The sequence below is a fragment of the Blennius ocellaris genome (genome assembly GCF_963422515.1).
Source record: "Blennius ocellaris genome assembly, chromosome: 4".
Lineage (NCBI taxonomy): Eukaryota > Metazoa > Chordata > Actinopteri > Blenniiformes > Blenniidae > Blennius > Blennius ocellaris.
In genome coordinates, this window is record NC_137653.1 from 7927140 (window position 1) to 7945031 (window position 17892).

Here is a 17892-nt window from a genome sequence, read left to right on the forward strand (position 1 = left end):
GGTGCTAAATTAAGTGCCTTTTGGTTAAAACAATTCTTTGTTACAGCTAAAATTAGATATCAATTTAAACAAAATACTCTCATTAGTTATTATACTGAATCCACTTGGAAGATAAATATACAAACAAGTGTGGATGTTTGCTCAAACACGCCTCACACACAGATGCAAGACAATGATCAGAAACAGAGCTCTCTTTATTTCATCAAAATATCCAAACAGCTCAGAAAAAAAGCCATACAATGTTCTTAAAAGACCATTTGCTCTCATAAGTTCAGGTATAAAGAGAGGAAATGTGGGGAAAAAAAAGTCGATTTTATAATTATTTTTTATGTATTTAGTGCATGCTGGTATCTGATGCATTGTTAGTGCTCGTTCTTCCATCCAGGATCCACAAACTGCTGGAGGGCACTCTCCTCCTCGGCTTTAGGATCTACAATAAAAAAAAAAGAGAGGCGTAAAAGTTTAGTTTGATGATTGCTCAGTGAAAGCCAGGATGGATGTTTGGCTGCAGTGCTTTTACATCTAAAGTTGATCACAATCCTGTCAGTAGCATGTTTACTGAGAATTTAAAAAATAAACATTTTCCATCATCAGGCAACCTTTTGAATCCGTTCATAAATTTGAAAATACAGTTAAGAAAACCCCACATGCTTTGATTTTAAGGTACTTTTTCATGATTCTATCACACAGAACACAACAGTCGCAGCCACAGTCAAGAGAATGAAAAGCTGCCTTTCTAAAAAATCAGTAACATCAGTGATGCACTAACATTCTGAATCAACGCAGATTTTCAGGGTTGCCAGTCTCGACACGATATCTTCTTCTCCCTCTGCGTCCTTGAAGTCAAAGCCGGTGTAGCCCCTCTCCTCCACACAGTAGCTAATGAATCTGCAAATCAGGGAAAAGCAAAACAAACACACATTGATGAGAGAACACAACAGTTTTCATAACTTCAGCTCCTTTGAAAAACAGAACAGTCGAAATGTCAAACACTGGAACTGGCTGCAGTTTTTTTTAAGCACAAGGCTTCATCTTGATAACCACAGTGTGTTCTTCGAAGTACGAGGCTTGAGGCTCGAAATCACGCTTGTCAGCGCAGACGAAACTCACATTTGAAGTATTGTGGTTTGCTTTAAGCGCCTTCACATCTACCTTTTCCCCTCTGGACGACGCACAGCCTGGTGGAGCGTCCGTCACCACGGCGCATGACAGCATAGACAGTGCCATGTTTACACGGCTATAAGAGGGGTTTTCCTTAGAGTGCTACTTTGTGCAGCTCGTTGAATAAAGTTTGCCTTTTCTGCCCTGCATTCTGGCCTCCATTGGTGTGTGAGTGAACGTGTGTGAGGATGTGATTAATGACGTAAAGCACTTCATTGCTGCTTACGCAGTTAAAAAAGTGAAGTCCATTTTACATTTACCATTTTTCTGCGCATAGTATTAGTGTGATACTATGTTCTGCACAAATTGAAGCTTTACCTATAAGCTATTTAAGCCTCTTTCTATGAAAACACAGCAGAAACAACACTATTCTCGGGAAACAAACTATTAACGAGACATTAAATCTGGATTTGACTGCAGTTCTTCAACATGTTTGATCATAAGTGACATGCTGACAGGACAAATCACAATCCATGGTTCAAACCAGACTACAGGAACATTTCAAGTCTAAAATTGTGAGTGTGCGAGGCAGTTGCTGCACAGTCTGGTGTCGCACTGCACCACAGTGCGACTGGAAGTGAGAACATCTCCTCAACCCGTTTCGCTTCACACATTCACACAGTCCTGAAACTCAAATGGGTCGACCTGAAAACGGCAGGTGTGAAAGCAGCCGCTGCTAAAACACCCAGTGTGTCCTGCTCTGGCTTACTTCTTCCAGGTCGGGTCTTTGTTGAGGATCACGGGGTTTCCCACGACTATGAGCAGGGATCTGGCTCTCGTCACGGCCACATTGAACCTCTGCAAGTATAAACGTGCAGATGCATAAAAAGCAAAAACATTTTTTTTGGTAACACAATGATACTGAAGCAGTGATTAGTGAGCAGGTTTCAATATGGCTGAAGACAGCGTAGCGTGCGACTTACCTTTTCATTCGACAGAAACCCGATGTTGAAGTCTTTGTCCATCCTGACGTAGTTGATGCTGCTTCGGACCGCGGACACCATGATGATCCTCCTCTCCTGTCCCTGGAACTCTTCCACAGAACCAACCTGACACGGTGAGGAGAAGACAACAGTTGGAAAAGTGCAACGATGCCAGTCACAATACAATCCCATCTTAAAGAAACTCACACTTTACAGTAAATAGCCACAAAATGTTGACTTATAAAGTGGCTTGCATGTCTTCTAAAAATGTCTGTTACACCATTTAAAAGAAGAGGAGCGAGCTTATAAATATTTTCATGTAGTTGTAATCAAACTATTTCAACTTAAAAAGTCCATGGTGGGATTATATATGCCGGGCTTTCTTGATGAAGGATCATGCATTAAGAGCTGCAATGCCAACCTTCAGCTCTTTGAGATCATCCCATTTACTCAGCGCTGGAACCGACCGCAGGGCCTTTCGGATTTTTTCAACCTGTTCGGGAAAATAAACGTGTTAATGTGGATTAATTACAAATTACAAAGATGTACACGAACAAACATGAGGACTATGCAGGCTCACTTGTTTCCTGTAGGGGGCGATAATGCCGATGTCTTTTGCAGAGAGCTTGGGGAGGCCCTTCTTTCCTTGAGTTTCCATCAGTTTGGTGAGGTAGTCCACCAGGACTTCGATCTCAGACACATTGAAGAAAGACGGACTGTTGGCCTCTCGCTCATCTTTTCCCATCACTCCGTGGAAGATCACTGGGAAACCCTGCAACGACAACGAGCAGGTACGCATCATCAATCTGGTTCAAATGCTGTTTGGTGATGATCGAAACTGTCCAAATCATAAAGAACAAAGTATTTCAATGCTATTGTGTGTTTAATCAGATTATAAAGTCAATGCTGACCTCGAACAGTTTTATTAATTTGTTGTGTCAGCGCAGCTTCCTCAACTTCATTTGCTTTACCCCAGTGCAATTAGATTTTTTAACCCTTCCAATTAAATTCATGCTCCATATGATTTTCTAAATTAGTTTTCTTTTGATCACATTAACCAAACTTCTTTTGTCGCCTGGTTTCTGTGTTGAACATATCTTTTCTAATTAAGCCTCTTCCAATTATAATTTAAAGGGAGGTTGTGGCAGTTTTAAATTACACAAAGTACATGAAACTTTCAAAAGGCAATAACAACATATTTGCATCACTTATCTGAAGGTAGAGATAAAGTTTTTGCTCGATTCATGAAGCACACTGCATTTTAACTGCAACAATAAAACAGTTTCTTTTTCTGTTATGGTTATTTGATCTGTTTTTATTCCACCTTAAAAACAACAAACGTAAAACAAAGGGATTGCCCTTTGTTATACATTTGTTGTTTTTAATATCAGTTGTAAAAACAACGTGACTTTTAAGCAAACTATCAAAAGGAATTGGAATGGGAATTGTTGTTTTCTTTATTTTACCTTTTTGGGAAGGAATTCCCATTTACAGTAGGTCTCGCGCTCCCACTGATCAGCAAACACCTGCAGTTCTTTCTCATAAAACATCTCATTGGGGATCTTCAGGATGGCAGCATGAGACCTGCGTGAAAACCAAGAACAAAGCAGATGCTGAGGAGTTATTAGGAATGAAGACTGCTGAGCGCTATAAATTCAACTCAAACCAACTAAACAAAGATGACGAAGAGACAGACCTGTAGTTTCGCAGCAGCTTGGTGACAAAGCGTGTGTCAAAGTGTCCGGAGTCCGAAGTTCTCTGATACAAAGCGTTATGATTCATCAGTCGCTCCAGCAGAGAAAGTCCTGAAGAGCATTTAAAATATGTTAGATAATCAAAACACAATCAACCAACTCCTGACAGCAGCAGCTGTGTAGCAGAAGACACTGTGATCAACTGATTCATCAATCTTTGTTTACAACATTTTGTAGACATGCACACAAATTGCACAGGGCATAAAAAAAATTACAGAAATCCATGTAAATATTAAAAATACTCAAATAAACTAAATAAGCATGGAGACAAATGTATGCCGGAAACAGTTGGACAAAAAGAATTAGCAAAAAATGGGAAAACATTTTCACTCAGAAAAATAAAATAGAAATAGTGTGTTGAAAATATGTGCGAGTCTGATAAAAACCCTTTTCCCTAATTTATTTTAAACACAAAAGGACTAGAACACATTTTTGTTAATATTGTCTCAAACTAATTACACGCTAAATATATATCATTTTGATCTGGATGGTTACTTAGTTCATGATTGTGACAATGTAGTGACATGAGAGCCTTGGAAGAGTTTGTCTGATGATGTTGGAGACAAAAATGAATCAATCGCTGACTAATGCGACGGTGGGCGTTACCAAGTCCATACTGTGACGCAAGAGGAGATCGAAGGATTGGTCCGAGCTGCTTTGGATCTCCTGCCAGCACCAGCTGACCTTTTTCTGCACTGAGTAGACCTGAAAACAGTAAACAATAAACAAGTCATTGCAAACACTTCATACTCAAACTGCTTGTTGTGTCCCTTTTACCTTGATGAAACCCTCAAAACTATCACTGTGCATTTTGGAAGATAGAAAACAAAGACATTAATTCATAATTGTTTGTCTGCAGTGTGGTTAAAAGTTACTCACCAAAAAAAAAGAGCATGATAAAGTAAGTTTAAAGAAGTTATAGTGGGGGAAAAAAGGGACACGATTGATGGGTGGAGAAAAGAGATAAAACTGAGGAAGAAAAAAAAAATCAAGCTGGGAATTGAACAACATGACAAATGCATATCAAACAAACATAAAAGTAAAAACAAAGATTAAAGTGAAAGTGAAGTGAAGACTAAAAACAACATAATTTCAACCTTTTATGCAATCTGTTGAAATGATAAACTAAAAAAGATGATACATTTCAAGAGTGACTGATAAGGTTTACAAATAAAAAAAATAAAAAAAATAAAACAACATGCCTGTCTACATTTTTAATTCCAGTTACTGACAAACTGCAGCGTTAGTCCGAGTTGGCAGCGATCACGGGTTTGTGTGCTTTCAGGGACGAGACAGGAAGTAGTGAAAGCAGAAACAGTCACAGCAGAGTGCGAGTGCAGAAATCTGCTCAGTGTTTCACTTGCAGACTGTCCGTGCCTTCATAAATACAGCGAGGCTTTAGATTAGGTTCTTTATTGTGTGGCGCAATATATCATGTTGATGCTCAAAGTTTGAGACATGAAGAGATCTTTTTTGTGTGCGTGTGTGTGTGTGTGTGTGTGTGTGTGTGTGTGTGTGTGTGTGTGTGTAGTTGATCTAACTCAGCATTTACCTGCAATAGCAATGACACACTCAGGCTCAACAGCCTGACCTGCTTCGTCCACAAACACATGAGAGAAATGTCCGACTGGGATTCCTCCAGAAACGATCCTAAAGCACCGAAGCGCACAACAGAAACTTTTAACATGGCTCAAAACACAAACGATGCCACCCAGTAGGGTAAATAATCATTGTGCTCCATGCAAGCAGACGGTTCCTACCTTCCAGCACTGACCAGAGTTGTAACGACGACCGTGTAATTCATTAGAGTTTCTTTCACTGGAAACACAAAGCCATCTTGTCCCTCGTCCCAGTTACTGTATTTCTGAAAGAGGCCAAAGACACGAGAGTGAAAACTGTCCATCCATCCACTATTTCAACGATTATGAGGGTGGAAATTAATTTAATCTCTATTCAGTTGTTGAAAATCATTTTCACTCACTTTTTCTTTCAATTTAGGATCTTAAAAAATATAGAATTTCATAACGGATTTGATTATGTGCAGAGAAAAACATCTATTAGATGGTTACTCGAGAGGCAGCATTTGAATGAACAGAAACACAACATCAGTCATTTACGTGACACCTTAAAGTGCACGTAATGACTGCTCGTGAGTCATCTAGTGATTCTGCAGAAACCCCGGTTCAACCTGCTGAGAAATATCTACACTTTCGGTTTCACTTTTTCTGCATCGGGATGAAAAACATCAGCTGAAATAGACAATAATATCAAACGGCGGAGGACGCTCACCAGGAGGTTTGTGGGGACACTTCTCGGATCTCGGCTTGTGGCGTACACGCGGTACACCTTGTGTGGGTCCATGTGAACCATCAGTCTCTCACAGATCAAGTCACCGGCGCTGTTGGAAGGTGCACAGGCGAGGATGTGGGCCGACGGATCCGCTCTGCTCACCTGTTAAAGCAAGGGGCAGTGAAATCACCACCCGATAAAGTAAAGCTTGTATGGAAATAAGGCTTATAGGGCTCCTGACTGTGGCTCAGAAGGTCGAAGGTTTCAGATCAAATCAATTGGGTCGTATATACCATAGTTTCTCCCCGGTACATAATGCAAGAAATAATTAGTTTCTTTATTTGGGTAATGTTGAAGTGTTTGATCAATAAAATGGGAGAAAAGTCAACAATGATCAGTTTAAACGCCTTGAAGCATTCACAATTGGATCATGTAAAGTGGCCGACTATGACCACGATTACTAAACATATTTTCTATTCTATTCTAAACAATCAATACCTGATTCATGGCTTCAACCAGAGTGATTGTCTTTCCGGTTCCGGGAGGCCCAAAAACAAGATGAGGCGCCGGCTTTGAAGCTCCAGCGACGATTCGCTGGACTGCAGCGTGTTGCTCCGGGTTGTTTTCCAGCTGGCGGTTGAACATCCTGGAGTATCATGAGAAATTCGATTTTGCAACACAGATGAAAAACTTTAAAACATGGGTATATTCTCGGCTAAAGCAAAATAATCAAAATGTGCATAGAAAAATCGAATCATGTATCTTGTGCTGACCTTTTGCTTCATCTCAGCTGATACAATCAAGTGCTTGACGATAAGATATCGTTTTGGCGTCTTTTCAGCCTCTTGAATCAAAGTTTAAGCCTCTTTTCTCTACAATGCAACACTTACTGGTGTTTTGCTGTGTTTGTAAATTATAGTGTTGATAAAAATAGTAACCAGACCTGAGTTTCGGCATGGGAACAGTCGCTGCTGCTGCACCAGATGGAAACAGCACCTCTCCAAGCTGGTGGCTCACTGCCAAGTCGACGGCCCGGTGCTGCAGCCTCAAAGGGAACCGGTTCAGAGTGAACTCCACCTCAAACTTCATGTTACTGATAAACATCTGCAGCAGCCTGAAATTATTAAATTGAAAGTCGTTAAAATGTGGCTTTGGTGCTTCAAACCACATAACTGAAGACACTAAACAAAACAATCCATTTGATGCACACACACGCACGGCAAAATCAAAACAAACATGTTGATTTTTGAGTAAAACAACAACATTCAACTGCTTTTAATACAATAGGTGAATAGATAAGATTAACCATAAAGCTGTAAAATTATAAAGGATGAGTTCTAGAGCGCAACCGAAAAGGTGAGTTTTATCCAAAAAAAAAAAACTGCAGGAGTGCTGCTTGAGTGTAGAAAAAAAGGGTTCCTCTGGTGCTCTTCAGTTTAGGGATCCAAGTGAAACGTACAAGAAAAAAATCTGAGGCACTGAAGAGGGTAATGATTAAAATGCCTTTATTAGTACTTGGCTCGTCTGATAAAAAGCATGGCTACACGTTTCAGCCTGAAAGGTCTTTGTCAGGGCAAGGGCAAAGTGTTAACAGGCTGAAATGCGTGGGAATGTTTTTATCATACTAGACAAGTACTAATAAAGGCATTTTAATAATTAGCCGCTTGAGTTTTTCTTATAAAGGTGAGTTTTATGCTCATGTTTATAAATGTCAAAATGTCTGGCCTGTCTCTGATCCACTAGGTTGTTCCAGCAGGTTGGAGCTCAGTGATTGAGACTATGTTCACACTGCAGGGAAAAGTGACCCCCATCCAACTTGTAAGGCCTTTTATGACCTTTGCTGATAATAGAATGTGATGTTTTTCCAAAGGGGGGGCGCTCAGCCTGAACTGCCATTTAACTGTGTAAGTCTTTGAAGGTAAATCATTAACTTTACTTTAAATGAAGTGATTCAATGAAGTGAAACAGAAGTTAATAATTCTCCATTGGGGGCAGGATCACATTTAAAAAATGAATAAAACTCTGCGTCCAAACATGCCTCCTGTGGCGAGGCAGCAGCCAGGGTTAAAATTTGAGCTCTCATCTTTCAGATCGAAGCTAAAAAATAAAAATCATAACTGAACATGCAGACCTACAGTGTGAATGTGTCTGATCTGATTTTGTGGACAATTAAAAATGAGAAAACCAGCGGATCTGAGGACTCGTCCAGCTTCATTTTCAGTCTCGCACGTCCTCATCCGAGCTCTCACCTTTTTGAGAAGCCCAGCTTCACACTGTCCAGCTCCACTCTGTGAACATATCCGGTGTACACAGTGATCGGCTGGACTGTGTCCTCAGATTTGGACACCCTCAGACAATCTCCTCGCAGTACAGATGGCCGATTCTCAGCGACACCGGGAACCTGTCAAGAGTTCAGAACTGCGAGGTCACCTTCGCACAGCTTTTTTTCACGTCGTTAAAGTGCATGAGCTACAGTACTGTTGTTTGAATATAGTGAAATGATTCTTTGTATTACCACATCTAAATGACATCCTCACATTAGATGATTACATATTTTATATATCATCATAAAGTTAGAATCATACATCCGGTTAATGCTTCAGTTGGAAGCTGCTCAAAATAGGATGATTTTACCGTGAGCGTGAGGAGTTTTCGGTTGCTTTGGTCTGGAGTCATGGTTTGCTTGTGGAGGTCATACTTCCTGATGTCCACCTCCATCTGGATCTCCTCCAAGTGCAGCAGGAGGTGATATCGATGACAGTAGTTCTTCATCTCCAGAGTACTGTTGAGGAGACCCCTGCACACACAACATGGACACAAGCCTCATGCTTCATGGTGGCTTCATCCACAAAATAGGGGGAAAAAAAATGCAACGAATGTGGTCATTTTCTTACTTCACGCCAGCAATTCTTTCTCTGGCGGCCGGAGAAAGGTACTCAGAGTCCTCTATCCTCTGGTTAGTCAGTTCCTTCAGGTAAGTAGGGTACCTGTAGTCGCCCAACTTCACTATGGACTTCAAATGCTGGACAACAGACCTGCATAAAACACCAAAACAGTAACAAGCACTAATTAAACACAACCTCAAGTGATCTCAAACGCATAAGAGGAATATAAACCCACTAATTCAATGCATACAATTAAATTAAGTGCAACATTGTATTGCACTGATTCATTGACCATAACAGCAATATGTTTCTAAACACACCGCACCAGCGTCTTTCCATTTTATTCACGTACTTCTCTGGTGGCACTCCATCCACGATCACAGTGTTCACACGCCTATATGGGAACACTTGAGGTTTTTTATAGGGAGCCACAGGCCCCAGCTCCACAGCCAGCGTCGTCTGAGCCACAGCCTCCATCTCCCGGACGATGCAGAAGGGCGTCGACTCGGGCAAATCCGGGCAGAACTCAAAGTACATGGTTGCAGGAAAATATCCATAGTGGTTCAAGCTGTAGTGAACCACAACTTCATAACTCTCTCCTGCAAAAAAAAAAAATACATTGATGAAGGAATTAAAAGTGGTTATTATTCACGGAATGAAAAATCTAATAATTTATTTATCTTAACAGTAATTTGGAGAAATTATTTCTTAAGAATACTTTTGTTTGCTTTTTGTAGCCTGTATCGAATCACTGAGAGAATCATCTTGTGTTCATCGTGACAATAACAATAGTCTGACTTTCCTTTTTAGGATGGCGACGTAAAAGAATAAATGTCAAGTTACATGAATGCATGAATAAATAAAACTGGGTATTTAAAAGGCAGACAAGTTCAGCATCTCACCGGGACAGAGGAACAGTGGACAGGCTCTCGTCACCCTCCTCTCATCCTCCAGGGTGAAGCAGCGAATCCGGTGCAGGGCGGTGTAGTAGGTGAAGTGGATGCAGTCTGTGCCCTTGTTTACAATGTGAAACCTGACGACAAACAACTCCCCCAGACCAGCCACGGTGAAGTGCACCTTTCCATCAGTCTCTGCGGGGTCCGAAGTGATCTCGATGCCGCCTTTGTCAGCCGTGAGCTCTTTCCTGTGAGACGGATGAACGCAGACTTTAGAAGGATGCCAAAGTCAGAGCATGCTTGTGGGCCTTCAGACTACTGCAAAACTTCCACTGATCCCATTTAAGAACTAGTTAAAACCCTGCCGCTTCCTCCAGCAGTTAAATCAGAGTCGACTGTGGCAGACAGGGCCGCACGGTGGTGTAGTGGTTAGCAATCTTGTCTCACAGTATGGAATACTGTGTGAAGTTTGCATGTTATCCCGGTACACAAGGTAGTTTTCTTCCATAGTCTAAAATTATGCATTGTACGTGACTATAGCTCTGTGTTCACCCTGTAATGGACTAGTGATTTATCTGGAGTGCACTCTGCCATTGCCTGTGTTCAGCTGCAATCGTGTCTGGATGGATGGAATGACAATGCAAGAAGTGTACAAAAAGTTAAAAAGAAACTCTATGGGTCATTAAAACGTTTACGAGGTGCTTCTTAGGACTGTCACGTGATGTTTGCATATTGACTTAGCTCCACATTCCTTTGCAAGCCACATTTTATTACCTGTTTACCTTCAGCTTGTGAAGGATTTGTGTGACCAGCTTCTTCTTGGGGGTGAGCACAGGTGTGTCCGGCTCTGCGGAGGGTGGCGGTTCCTCTGCGGGCCCCCTGTGGGAGTCAGGCGGGGGGGCCCGGGGTCTCCTCCACTGGTCACAATACACCCGGACCTACCACAACAACAACACCACCACCACCACAAAACACAGATTTTGATTCCATCAACAGATGACAGGCAAAACCTCTCAGGAAGAGAGAGCACACAAAGAGGTGCAACCCACAGGTCGCGTCTTACCTGAGGTTTGGCATTTATGTAGATTTTCCCTTGTTTTATGTGGGCTTTGTTGAATTTCACGAGGGCATACATGACACCGGCGAAGCTTGCATCTTTAATTCCTTGCCTGTGGATATAAACAGGAGAGGCATGGGTGCTCAGAGGCGGCACTCTCGTCGAAGTGCTCCCCCAACACACTTTTTACAGCCTACCTGCGCCTAAACTCGGAGTTGTAGATTTCTCGTAGTTCCACTTTGCTGTTGTTGATTAGTCTGTCTCCCAGGAATTCAATGAAGTCCAGCCCGGACTCGAGCGAGTCTTTGAGCGACGACGGCATGTCGGCGTGTTGTGTTTTGTTGTTTCACAGGCCGCTGACTGAAAACGAGGAAGTACATCTGCTGATCACAAACTACAGACGCTTTTCCTCAACTCACCGCCGAAGCGCTTGAAAAGCCGAGGACGTGTTCACAGGTTGTGAGTTTTGCGGGGTTCCCGGTGCTTGGTCACAGTGTGGCGGTATTCAGCGCCGATTTCCAAAACATTTCTCAGTGCAAATCTCGCTCCTGATCTTCTAGAAATCAACTCTTCCGCGCATTTAACGCAACAGTCAGGTAGATGAATCCTTGTCAATGGTCCCAGTTAGGGAGAGACTGTAAATGTGTTAGACGAAGACAGCAAAGACACCGCCACGACAGAATCAGGTAATAATTGAAAACTAAAGCATTTGATGGAAACGATAGTTAGTTTCAGGGTGCTCTATTTAAGGAGTGAAAATACGTTCTCAAGCGTTTCTAATATAATAATAAGATGTACGCTTTCTTCTTCACCTGTGCTGGTTGACGCTCCCTGCCCTCCAGTTGTTACATAATTGCATTGAAGCAGTACTAAACAGAGTCGGAGTTCCTGTTCCTGTTCCAAGCATTACTCATGTCGGTAAATACACCAAGCTACATCACTTTATCACGACTTTGATCTAGATTAGGAGTTTCAAACATATAGCCAGCCACCAGATGTTCCAATCAAGTGATAATAACAACAACAAAAAATTGTGGAATCCCAATTTCTTCACTGAAAGTAGAATTTTTTGGTTAGAAATGACACTACATTGAGGCCTAGAGCTAAACCTACTGCAAACACTATTACATAATTATGTAAACCATACTGTGAGGTTTAGTTTGTGCAGACATGCCCACTGAATGCTGCAGATATCCTGTTTGGAGATGTTTAAAAAGTAAACTCCTGGTCCATCATAGCTCAGGAAAGTGAGGCTGCATGTGGTTTTCCGTCAACACATCTTCTGTATTACTTCATCTCGTTTAGGTTTGCGGCTGCTGGAGCCAATGCAATGAAGGGCACAGGGGAAATGGGTCACCAATCCATCACAAAGCAAATCCAGAGTCAAGTTGCACTCATTCATGCCTCCGGGCTTTTTTGGGTCCCCACTTCACCTCAACTGCGTGTTTTCGGTATGCAAAAGTACAAAGGTAGCAAATTAGAATCAGAAGTATTATGATAGTACTAACCGGTAACCACTATGCCACCTTGTATGTGACCCCTGACCTATTCTTGGCTCAAATTGCCCTCTGTAAAGTTTTGAATTGAAATATACAGCAATGAAAAGTAATACTCAAATTATCTTTTTGACAGAATAATTGCCAGCTTTTCATTTCATATTTTCTCTTTTATACATAAGAGACCAGCTTGAAAATGTGAAGCCAAATTCAAGTTTTTAACTAAAATGTAATAAAATCTTGAGTTGGCGGGTTTTCATAAGAGACTGTTTATTTTGTCAAATATCATGGTAGAAATATTTCAAATCACACACAAATATAAATAACATGAAAGCAGGAAGTCATTCAGAGGTTAACTTTGCATCCGGTTTCACTAAAACATTTTTTTTTTTTTTAGGAGGAATAACATTTGAACAATCTAGATATTATCAGAAATATTTCTGACAAACTCATGGCCAAAATTCTTAAACACTTATCAATGCACTCCTGAAAATCTTCACTTATAGTTTAGGACAAAAAGTCATTACCACTTGAAATATTGTTGGTGCAACATTTTTTATTTCATGAATAACAAATGTACAGTTTGTATAAAAAATAGAGCACGAGCTAAAGGCAAATAGCTGGCAAGAGGACACCAATACTTAAATCAGTCCACAGGGAGAGGAGCCTTATCACTGACAGTATTTCTCTACACTCGAGAGAAAGACAGGAGTACTACTGTAAACTTTGAAAGAGGAGAGATGAAACCTGGTCCGGGACAAGGACAAGAAAATACATTTATGCTTTGGCATGCCAGCTGGCTACAACCCTGCAACCAGAAGGATGCATAAATATATATAGACATATACATATACTGGTACATATATATGATGACGCTCTCGTTTCCTCCTCCGGTCAGGTTACTTATCAAATTGCATATAGTATTTGCCCTCTCTTAAAGAAAAACAACAAAAATATAGAAGTATTGGAAGCTCTCAAAGAATATTAGTTATGTTATATAGAAAGTGTAAATTAGTCGCTACATGAAAATAAGGTTTTTTTGGGGGGGGGGTCGTGTGTCTGAAGTACTGAGGGATCAGAAACTCTGTCTTCAACGTGGATGTGAGAATTTGAATGGCAGGAATCGGCCAAACGTTCAGTGTCGCTAAAGGCATTGTTTGTTTAAAAAGTAACATGTTAACAGTTAGACCACCCGATGTCACTTTAAAATGAAGGCGTCCCTCCCTTTTAACGCTCAGCACATATTATAGTTCTAGGACATACGGTCTGTTATGTTGCATTACACAATTTTGTGCCCGCGTCAGCCTTTTTACCCCCTCCCTCTGATCAGTTTGTCATCACCCCGTCACAATCCTGTCCACTAAGCATTCTGCATCTCTTTGCCAATCTTGTAGCTGAGGATCTTGTTCCAGTCGATCTTGGTGCGGGTGACCGGGAGCTGTCTGCGTAGAGCTTTGAACGTGGTGTCTGACATGGTCTGGTAGTTCTCGTTGATGGCCAACTGAAAACACAAGGCAACTACGTCAATTCGCTTTCTGGTCAGCGTGCTTTAATGTGGCAGCCCAAAAAAAAAAAAAAAATCGACCATGTTGCTTCGTTTAGATTAGTCAAATGGCGAAAGCTATAAGATAGATAGTAAATCGTCTCTGTTGACATCTGCAATGGCACACAAACAATCAGTTTAATATCATCACTTTGGGAAAGAGCTAATTTGCGACAACCTCTTTTTTCATCCATATCCCACTACAAGTTTGTCAATTGTTGTTTTTTATGTTTTTGTTTTTTACAGCTTCGTCCATCATGACCTTAAGTGGAGCAATCAGAAGTAAATCTGTCTTTAAAATAACTTGATTTCTACAAGACAGACTTCATGGGTTTTCATGTGCTGAACAGATTTGAGGTTCTAAGCTTTTAGACTTTGCCACATTTCTTCTGTGGGTTAAGAATTCCTTCTTACAAATGACTGACTTGTTCATACCTGGTATAAATGATCTGCGTTCATAATAATTTTCACCAATTCCTTTGCGGTTTGGGTCTCGCTCTGGAAAAACAAAGATGTGTGTGTGTGTTAATCCAATCAGATGAACAAGAAGACAAAAGGAATTCCCATATTGCCGACTCAATTGTGAAAAGCAGATACATCTCAAGTAAAAAAACATTTTTTTTTTTTAAACTTACTGATATGACCAGTGAGTCTTGAACATCCTTATGGCTGACCAGCTGCACGTTCCCGTCCTCATAATAATGTACCTAAAAAAACAAAATAACAATGACACAAAACCTCTTTCACAGTTGTGTTTCCATTGTGCCTGACAATCAATCGTCATACCTGTATTTTCAACACTCCGACCAGCTGAGCCGTAGACTGAGAAACACTGAACTTCCATTCAGACCGGCAGCGACCGTTCCTGAGGACAAAAAGATCCATGGCGCGCCATTAAAAATGTTTCCTCCGCACCGTCCCACCAAAAAAAAGTGCACGAGATTACGTCAACTCACCAGAAGTTTTTAGGCTCAAACTGATGACCCTCGATACAAGCAATAATGGTCTGTTGGCCATCTATTGTTTTGCCATATACCTGAAGCCCAGGAAAACAAGGAGGAGTTTAAACATAAATGTAAAACAATGGCGGACTTGGGTTGAAAAAGTGATCTTACGGTGCAGACGCCATTGGGGTAGTGATCCTTGATGTAAGCCCGGAGAGCAGAATCGCAGGCGTCTCTCCATGAGCCGATGGCCGCCTCACCCTCATAGGGCTGTGGGTCGCTGGCCTCCTTCCTCAAGTGGTCAAACTTGAAGGAGATTTTGTTGTGGGGGTCGAAGAAGCGGCCATTACCCAGGTCTCCGTGTTCTGTAATCAGAACCTACACAGGCAAGGACCGTTGTTAGTCTATTTATACCAATAGTGTTATTTTAGTTATAAAATAATATCTCAGTAAAGCCTGCCTCATCATCATATCCCTCGATTTTGGCATGGGTGAACTGATCCATGTTATACTGAGCAAAGGCCCTGTATCAACACAGAAAAAGCAAAGTTACATTGATCACATCAGTACTTTGGTGGATTGAAAAAAAAAAAAAAAGGGAGAGAAAACCTACTGAGAAGCCCCTTGACTGAGAAGATCATCATTGTTGAGCAGCAGTCGCACGTCTAAAAAAAATAATTTAAAAAATGAGATAAAATCAAATAACATTTCTCACAAATATGAAGCGTTCACATGCAGTAACCAGAGCTGTAAGTTCCAAGGTAAACTCACCATTAAAAACCTCATTGAACTCCCCTGGAGGAGCATGCATCACAAAGTTAGACACAATACGAACCTAGAAAAAGACAAAACATTATCATACCACTTGATAACAGTGACACATTCTCAGTAAACACAGCTAATGACTGGTTCTTATTCAACATAATCTTGGAGGAGGTTAATCCATTTCTTGTTTGGTTTTTAAGATGTAGAAAGTAACCAGCTGGCTGATACGGCCTGGCTGTGTGGAGTTTGCACGTTCTCCATGTGCTCGCGGGCCTTTATTTCTCTGGGTGCACTGGCCTCTGCCAACAGCTTAAAACAAACTTGGAATAATTAGTAATTAGCCCGCTGATCCGGGATGAACCCTGGCTTCCACCTAATGTAGCCTGGCAAGGACTCCAGCGCTCAAGAAGCCTTCCCAGGGTAGGGAGCGGTGGTCAAAATGTGTGTATGGATGCCAATCTACAAGACAAGTGAAAAGTAAACACCCTGCATATAGCCACTAGAGCGAAGCAGTGAGCAACCTGCTGACTTTCTTGGGCACTCCTTAGATGGCAGGCAGTACATGTCACTCCAGGGCTTTTCTTAGCAGGTAGTATGCATGTGTAAGCAGATGGTGTCAAAGCCACAGGGCGGCGGGGTTGAGGTAGGTACTGCCACACTCTTTGAGAACTGTCGGTATATTCATAACAGGCAGCAGACAGTGAAGTGCAGGGTAACGTCGACGGAGAGGTTACAACATCCCCTCACCCAACATGCACCACTTTAACCAGTCCTGCATCCCAGTGCTCCAGAGTGAGTGAAGCCTTCAGGGCTGGAGCTGCCACTGACCTACAAATGGGCCGTCCAGCTGAACGGGCATTACAATGAATAACCCAGTTTAAGTGCCTCTCTGATTGTTACTCCATTCAGGCGGGGGGGACCACAAAGTAGTTTTCTGTTCAAGCTGCAATTAATACATTAAATATTGAGGATTGTGAAAAATAAAAGATGCTTGCAAACTCACTCAAACACAGATTGGCTTAGAATATTTCCAAGAGTCACTTGAGCATTGGAGGGGGATTATCAGCTGCTACCACACCATCAACTTTAGGAATGCAACGCCTTACTTTACAACATGTTGCAGCATGATGCAGACAGCAGCCCCGCGAGGCACAGGAACACTGTGGACGGAGAGAAAACTCCCCGGCCTGCAGAGCAAAAATCCTACAAATAGAGTGCGTGTGTGTGTGTGTGTTTTAAAAGCTGGATCCGTCCAGAAGGAAGAGATCAGAGATCAGAGCCCAGAGAGCAGGGTGTGGGTGTCAGCCTGCAGATGCTCTGTCATTATCCACACTGAAAATGCAGGAAGTAGCTCCACTTCCCTCGATCTAGCATTAGCTCGCTTACAAAATAAAGACGTCGACCTCGGCTGCACGCCGGCGTGATTACAAGTCAGTGAGTGTTGGAAACACACACGCTGGCCAACTTCGAGAGTGGGTTTTTTTTTTTAATGTCCAGGAGGAACATGTAGCTTTGAACTGTCAAACACAAGAACAGTCCGGCTTGGAGCTAGCTCCGCCAACAGACACTCGGAACGACTCGATGGCTGTTTTCTGGTAAATCACAGAAATCCGACAAAGGGTCGTTACTGTCTAACAACAAGGTCGGAAGGAAGAGAACGTTGATTTTAGTGAATTTTAGAGAGTTAATACCTTGTCTTCATCGCTGAGCTCGTCGTAATCTGCCATCTTGGCTCAATGAAGCGTTAACAAAGCGACGACTAAGGTTGCCAGGTATCCGGGGATTCCCGTCAGCGCGTTGACGGAAAAACAGAACTCTGTGTGTGTGTGCGTGTGTGTGTGTGTGTGTGTGTGTGTGTGTGTGTGTGTGTGTGTGTGTGTGTGTGTGTGTGTGTGTGTGTGTGTGTGTGTGTGTGAAAACAACATTTTTGTAGAACCCAGGTTAAAAAAAGAATATGCTGTAAAATTCGAAAAATGCAGAATATTGTAAACGATTCCATTGTATTTGTAAAATATATGTTTATATATAACTGACTAAAATACTGTTTAAAACAAAACACTCCAATGTGAATAGCACAATTATGGCGTTATATCAGACTTCGAGCGTAAGTTTTACTTCAAAACAGGAGTTAAAATGTCCCAACCTGGCAACCGTGTCTCCTCCCAGTAGTTTGGGCTGG

The 17892-nt window shown here is 41.7% G+C and overlaps 2 protein-coding genes across 2 annotated transcripts; both read right to left on the bottom strand.

Moving 5' to 3' along the window:
• Positions 1–182: 182 nt before the first annotated feature.
• Positions 183–11500, bottom strand: mov10a (Mov10 RNA helicase a). Its single transcript, XM_080495797.1, has 22 exons — positions 11163–11500; positions 10972–11077; positions 10683–10846; positions 9915–10156; positions 9365–9611; positions 9022–9162; positions 8762–8924; positions 8377–8528; positions 7071–7241; positions 6626–6773; positions 6128–6289; positions 5599–5702; positions 5391–5488; positions 4445–4543; positions 3781–3889; positions 3551–3668; positions 2665–2856; positions 2506–2577; positions 2085–2210; positions 1871–1959; positions 770–888; positions 183–430 (listed from the first exon to the last, which is right to left on the bottom strand). Exons 1-22 carry the CDS (start codon positions 11285–11287, stop codon positions 363–365), a joined length of 3015 nt encoding a protein of 1004 aa, XP_080351923.1. The 5' UTR covers positions 11288–11500; the 3' UTR covers positions 183–362.
• Positions 11501–12999: 1499 nt separating this feature from the next.
• On the bottom strand, positions 13000–17466 carry LOC308129115 (F-actin-capping protein subunit alpha-1-like). Its single transcript, XM_080494899.1, has 10 exons — positions 17405–17466; positions 15720–15783; positions 15562–15613; positions 15409–15472; positions 15120–15326; positions 14961–15040; positions 14791–14869; positions 14640–14711; positions 14440–14502; positions 13000–13962 (listed from the first exon to the last, which is right to left on the bottom strand). Exons 1-10 carry the CDS (start codon positions 17438–17440, stop codon positions 13822–13824), a joined length of 858 nt encoding a protein of 285 aa, XP_080351025.1. The 5' UTR covers positions 17441–17466; the 3' UTR covers positions 13000–13821.
• Positions 17467–17892: the final 426 nt, after the last annotated feature.

Coding starts and splice junctions, on each gene's coding strand:
- mov10a (XM_080495797.1), bottom strand. CDS start 11,287: ATGCCGTCGTCGCTCAAAGACTCGCTCGAGTCCGGGCTGGACTTCATT. Junction 10,157..10,682: donor CACAAGCTGAAGGTAAACAG/GTAATAAAATGT, acceptor TCCGTCTCACAG/GAAAGAGCTCACGGCTGACA. Junction 9,163..9,364: donor GATGGAGTGCCACCAGAGAA/GTACGTGAATAA, acceptor TGTTTTATGCAG/GTCTGTTGTCCAGCATTTGA.
- LOC308129115 (XM_080494899.1), bottom strand. CDS start 17,440: ATGGCAGATTACGACGAGCTCAGCGATGAAGACAAG. Junction 14,870..14,960: donor TTTGAGCCTAAAAACTTCTG/GTGAGTTGACGT, acceptor TTTTGTCCTCAG/GAACGGTCGCTGCCGGTCTG. Junction 14,503..14,639: donor AAGACTCACTGGTCATATCA/GTAAGTTTAAAA, acceptor TTGTTTTTCCAG/AGCGAGACCCAAACCGCAAA.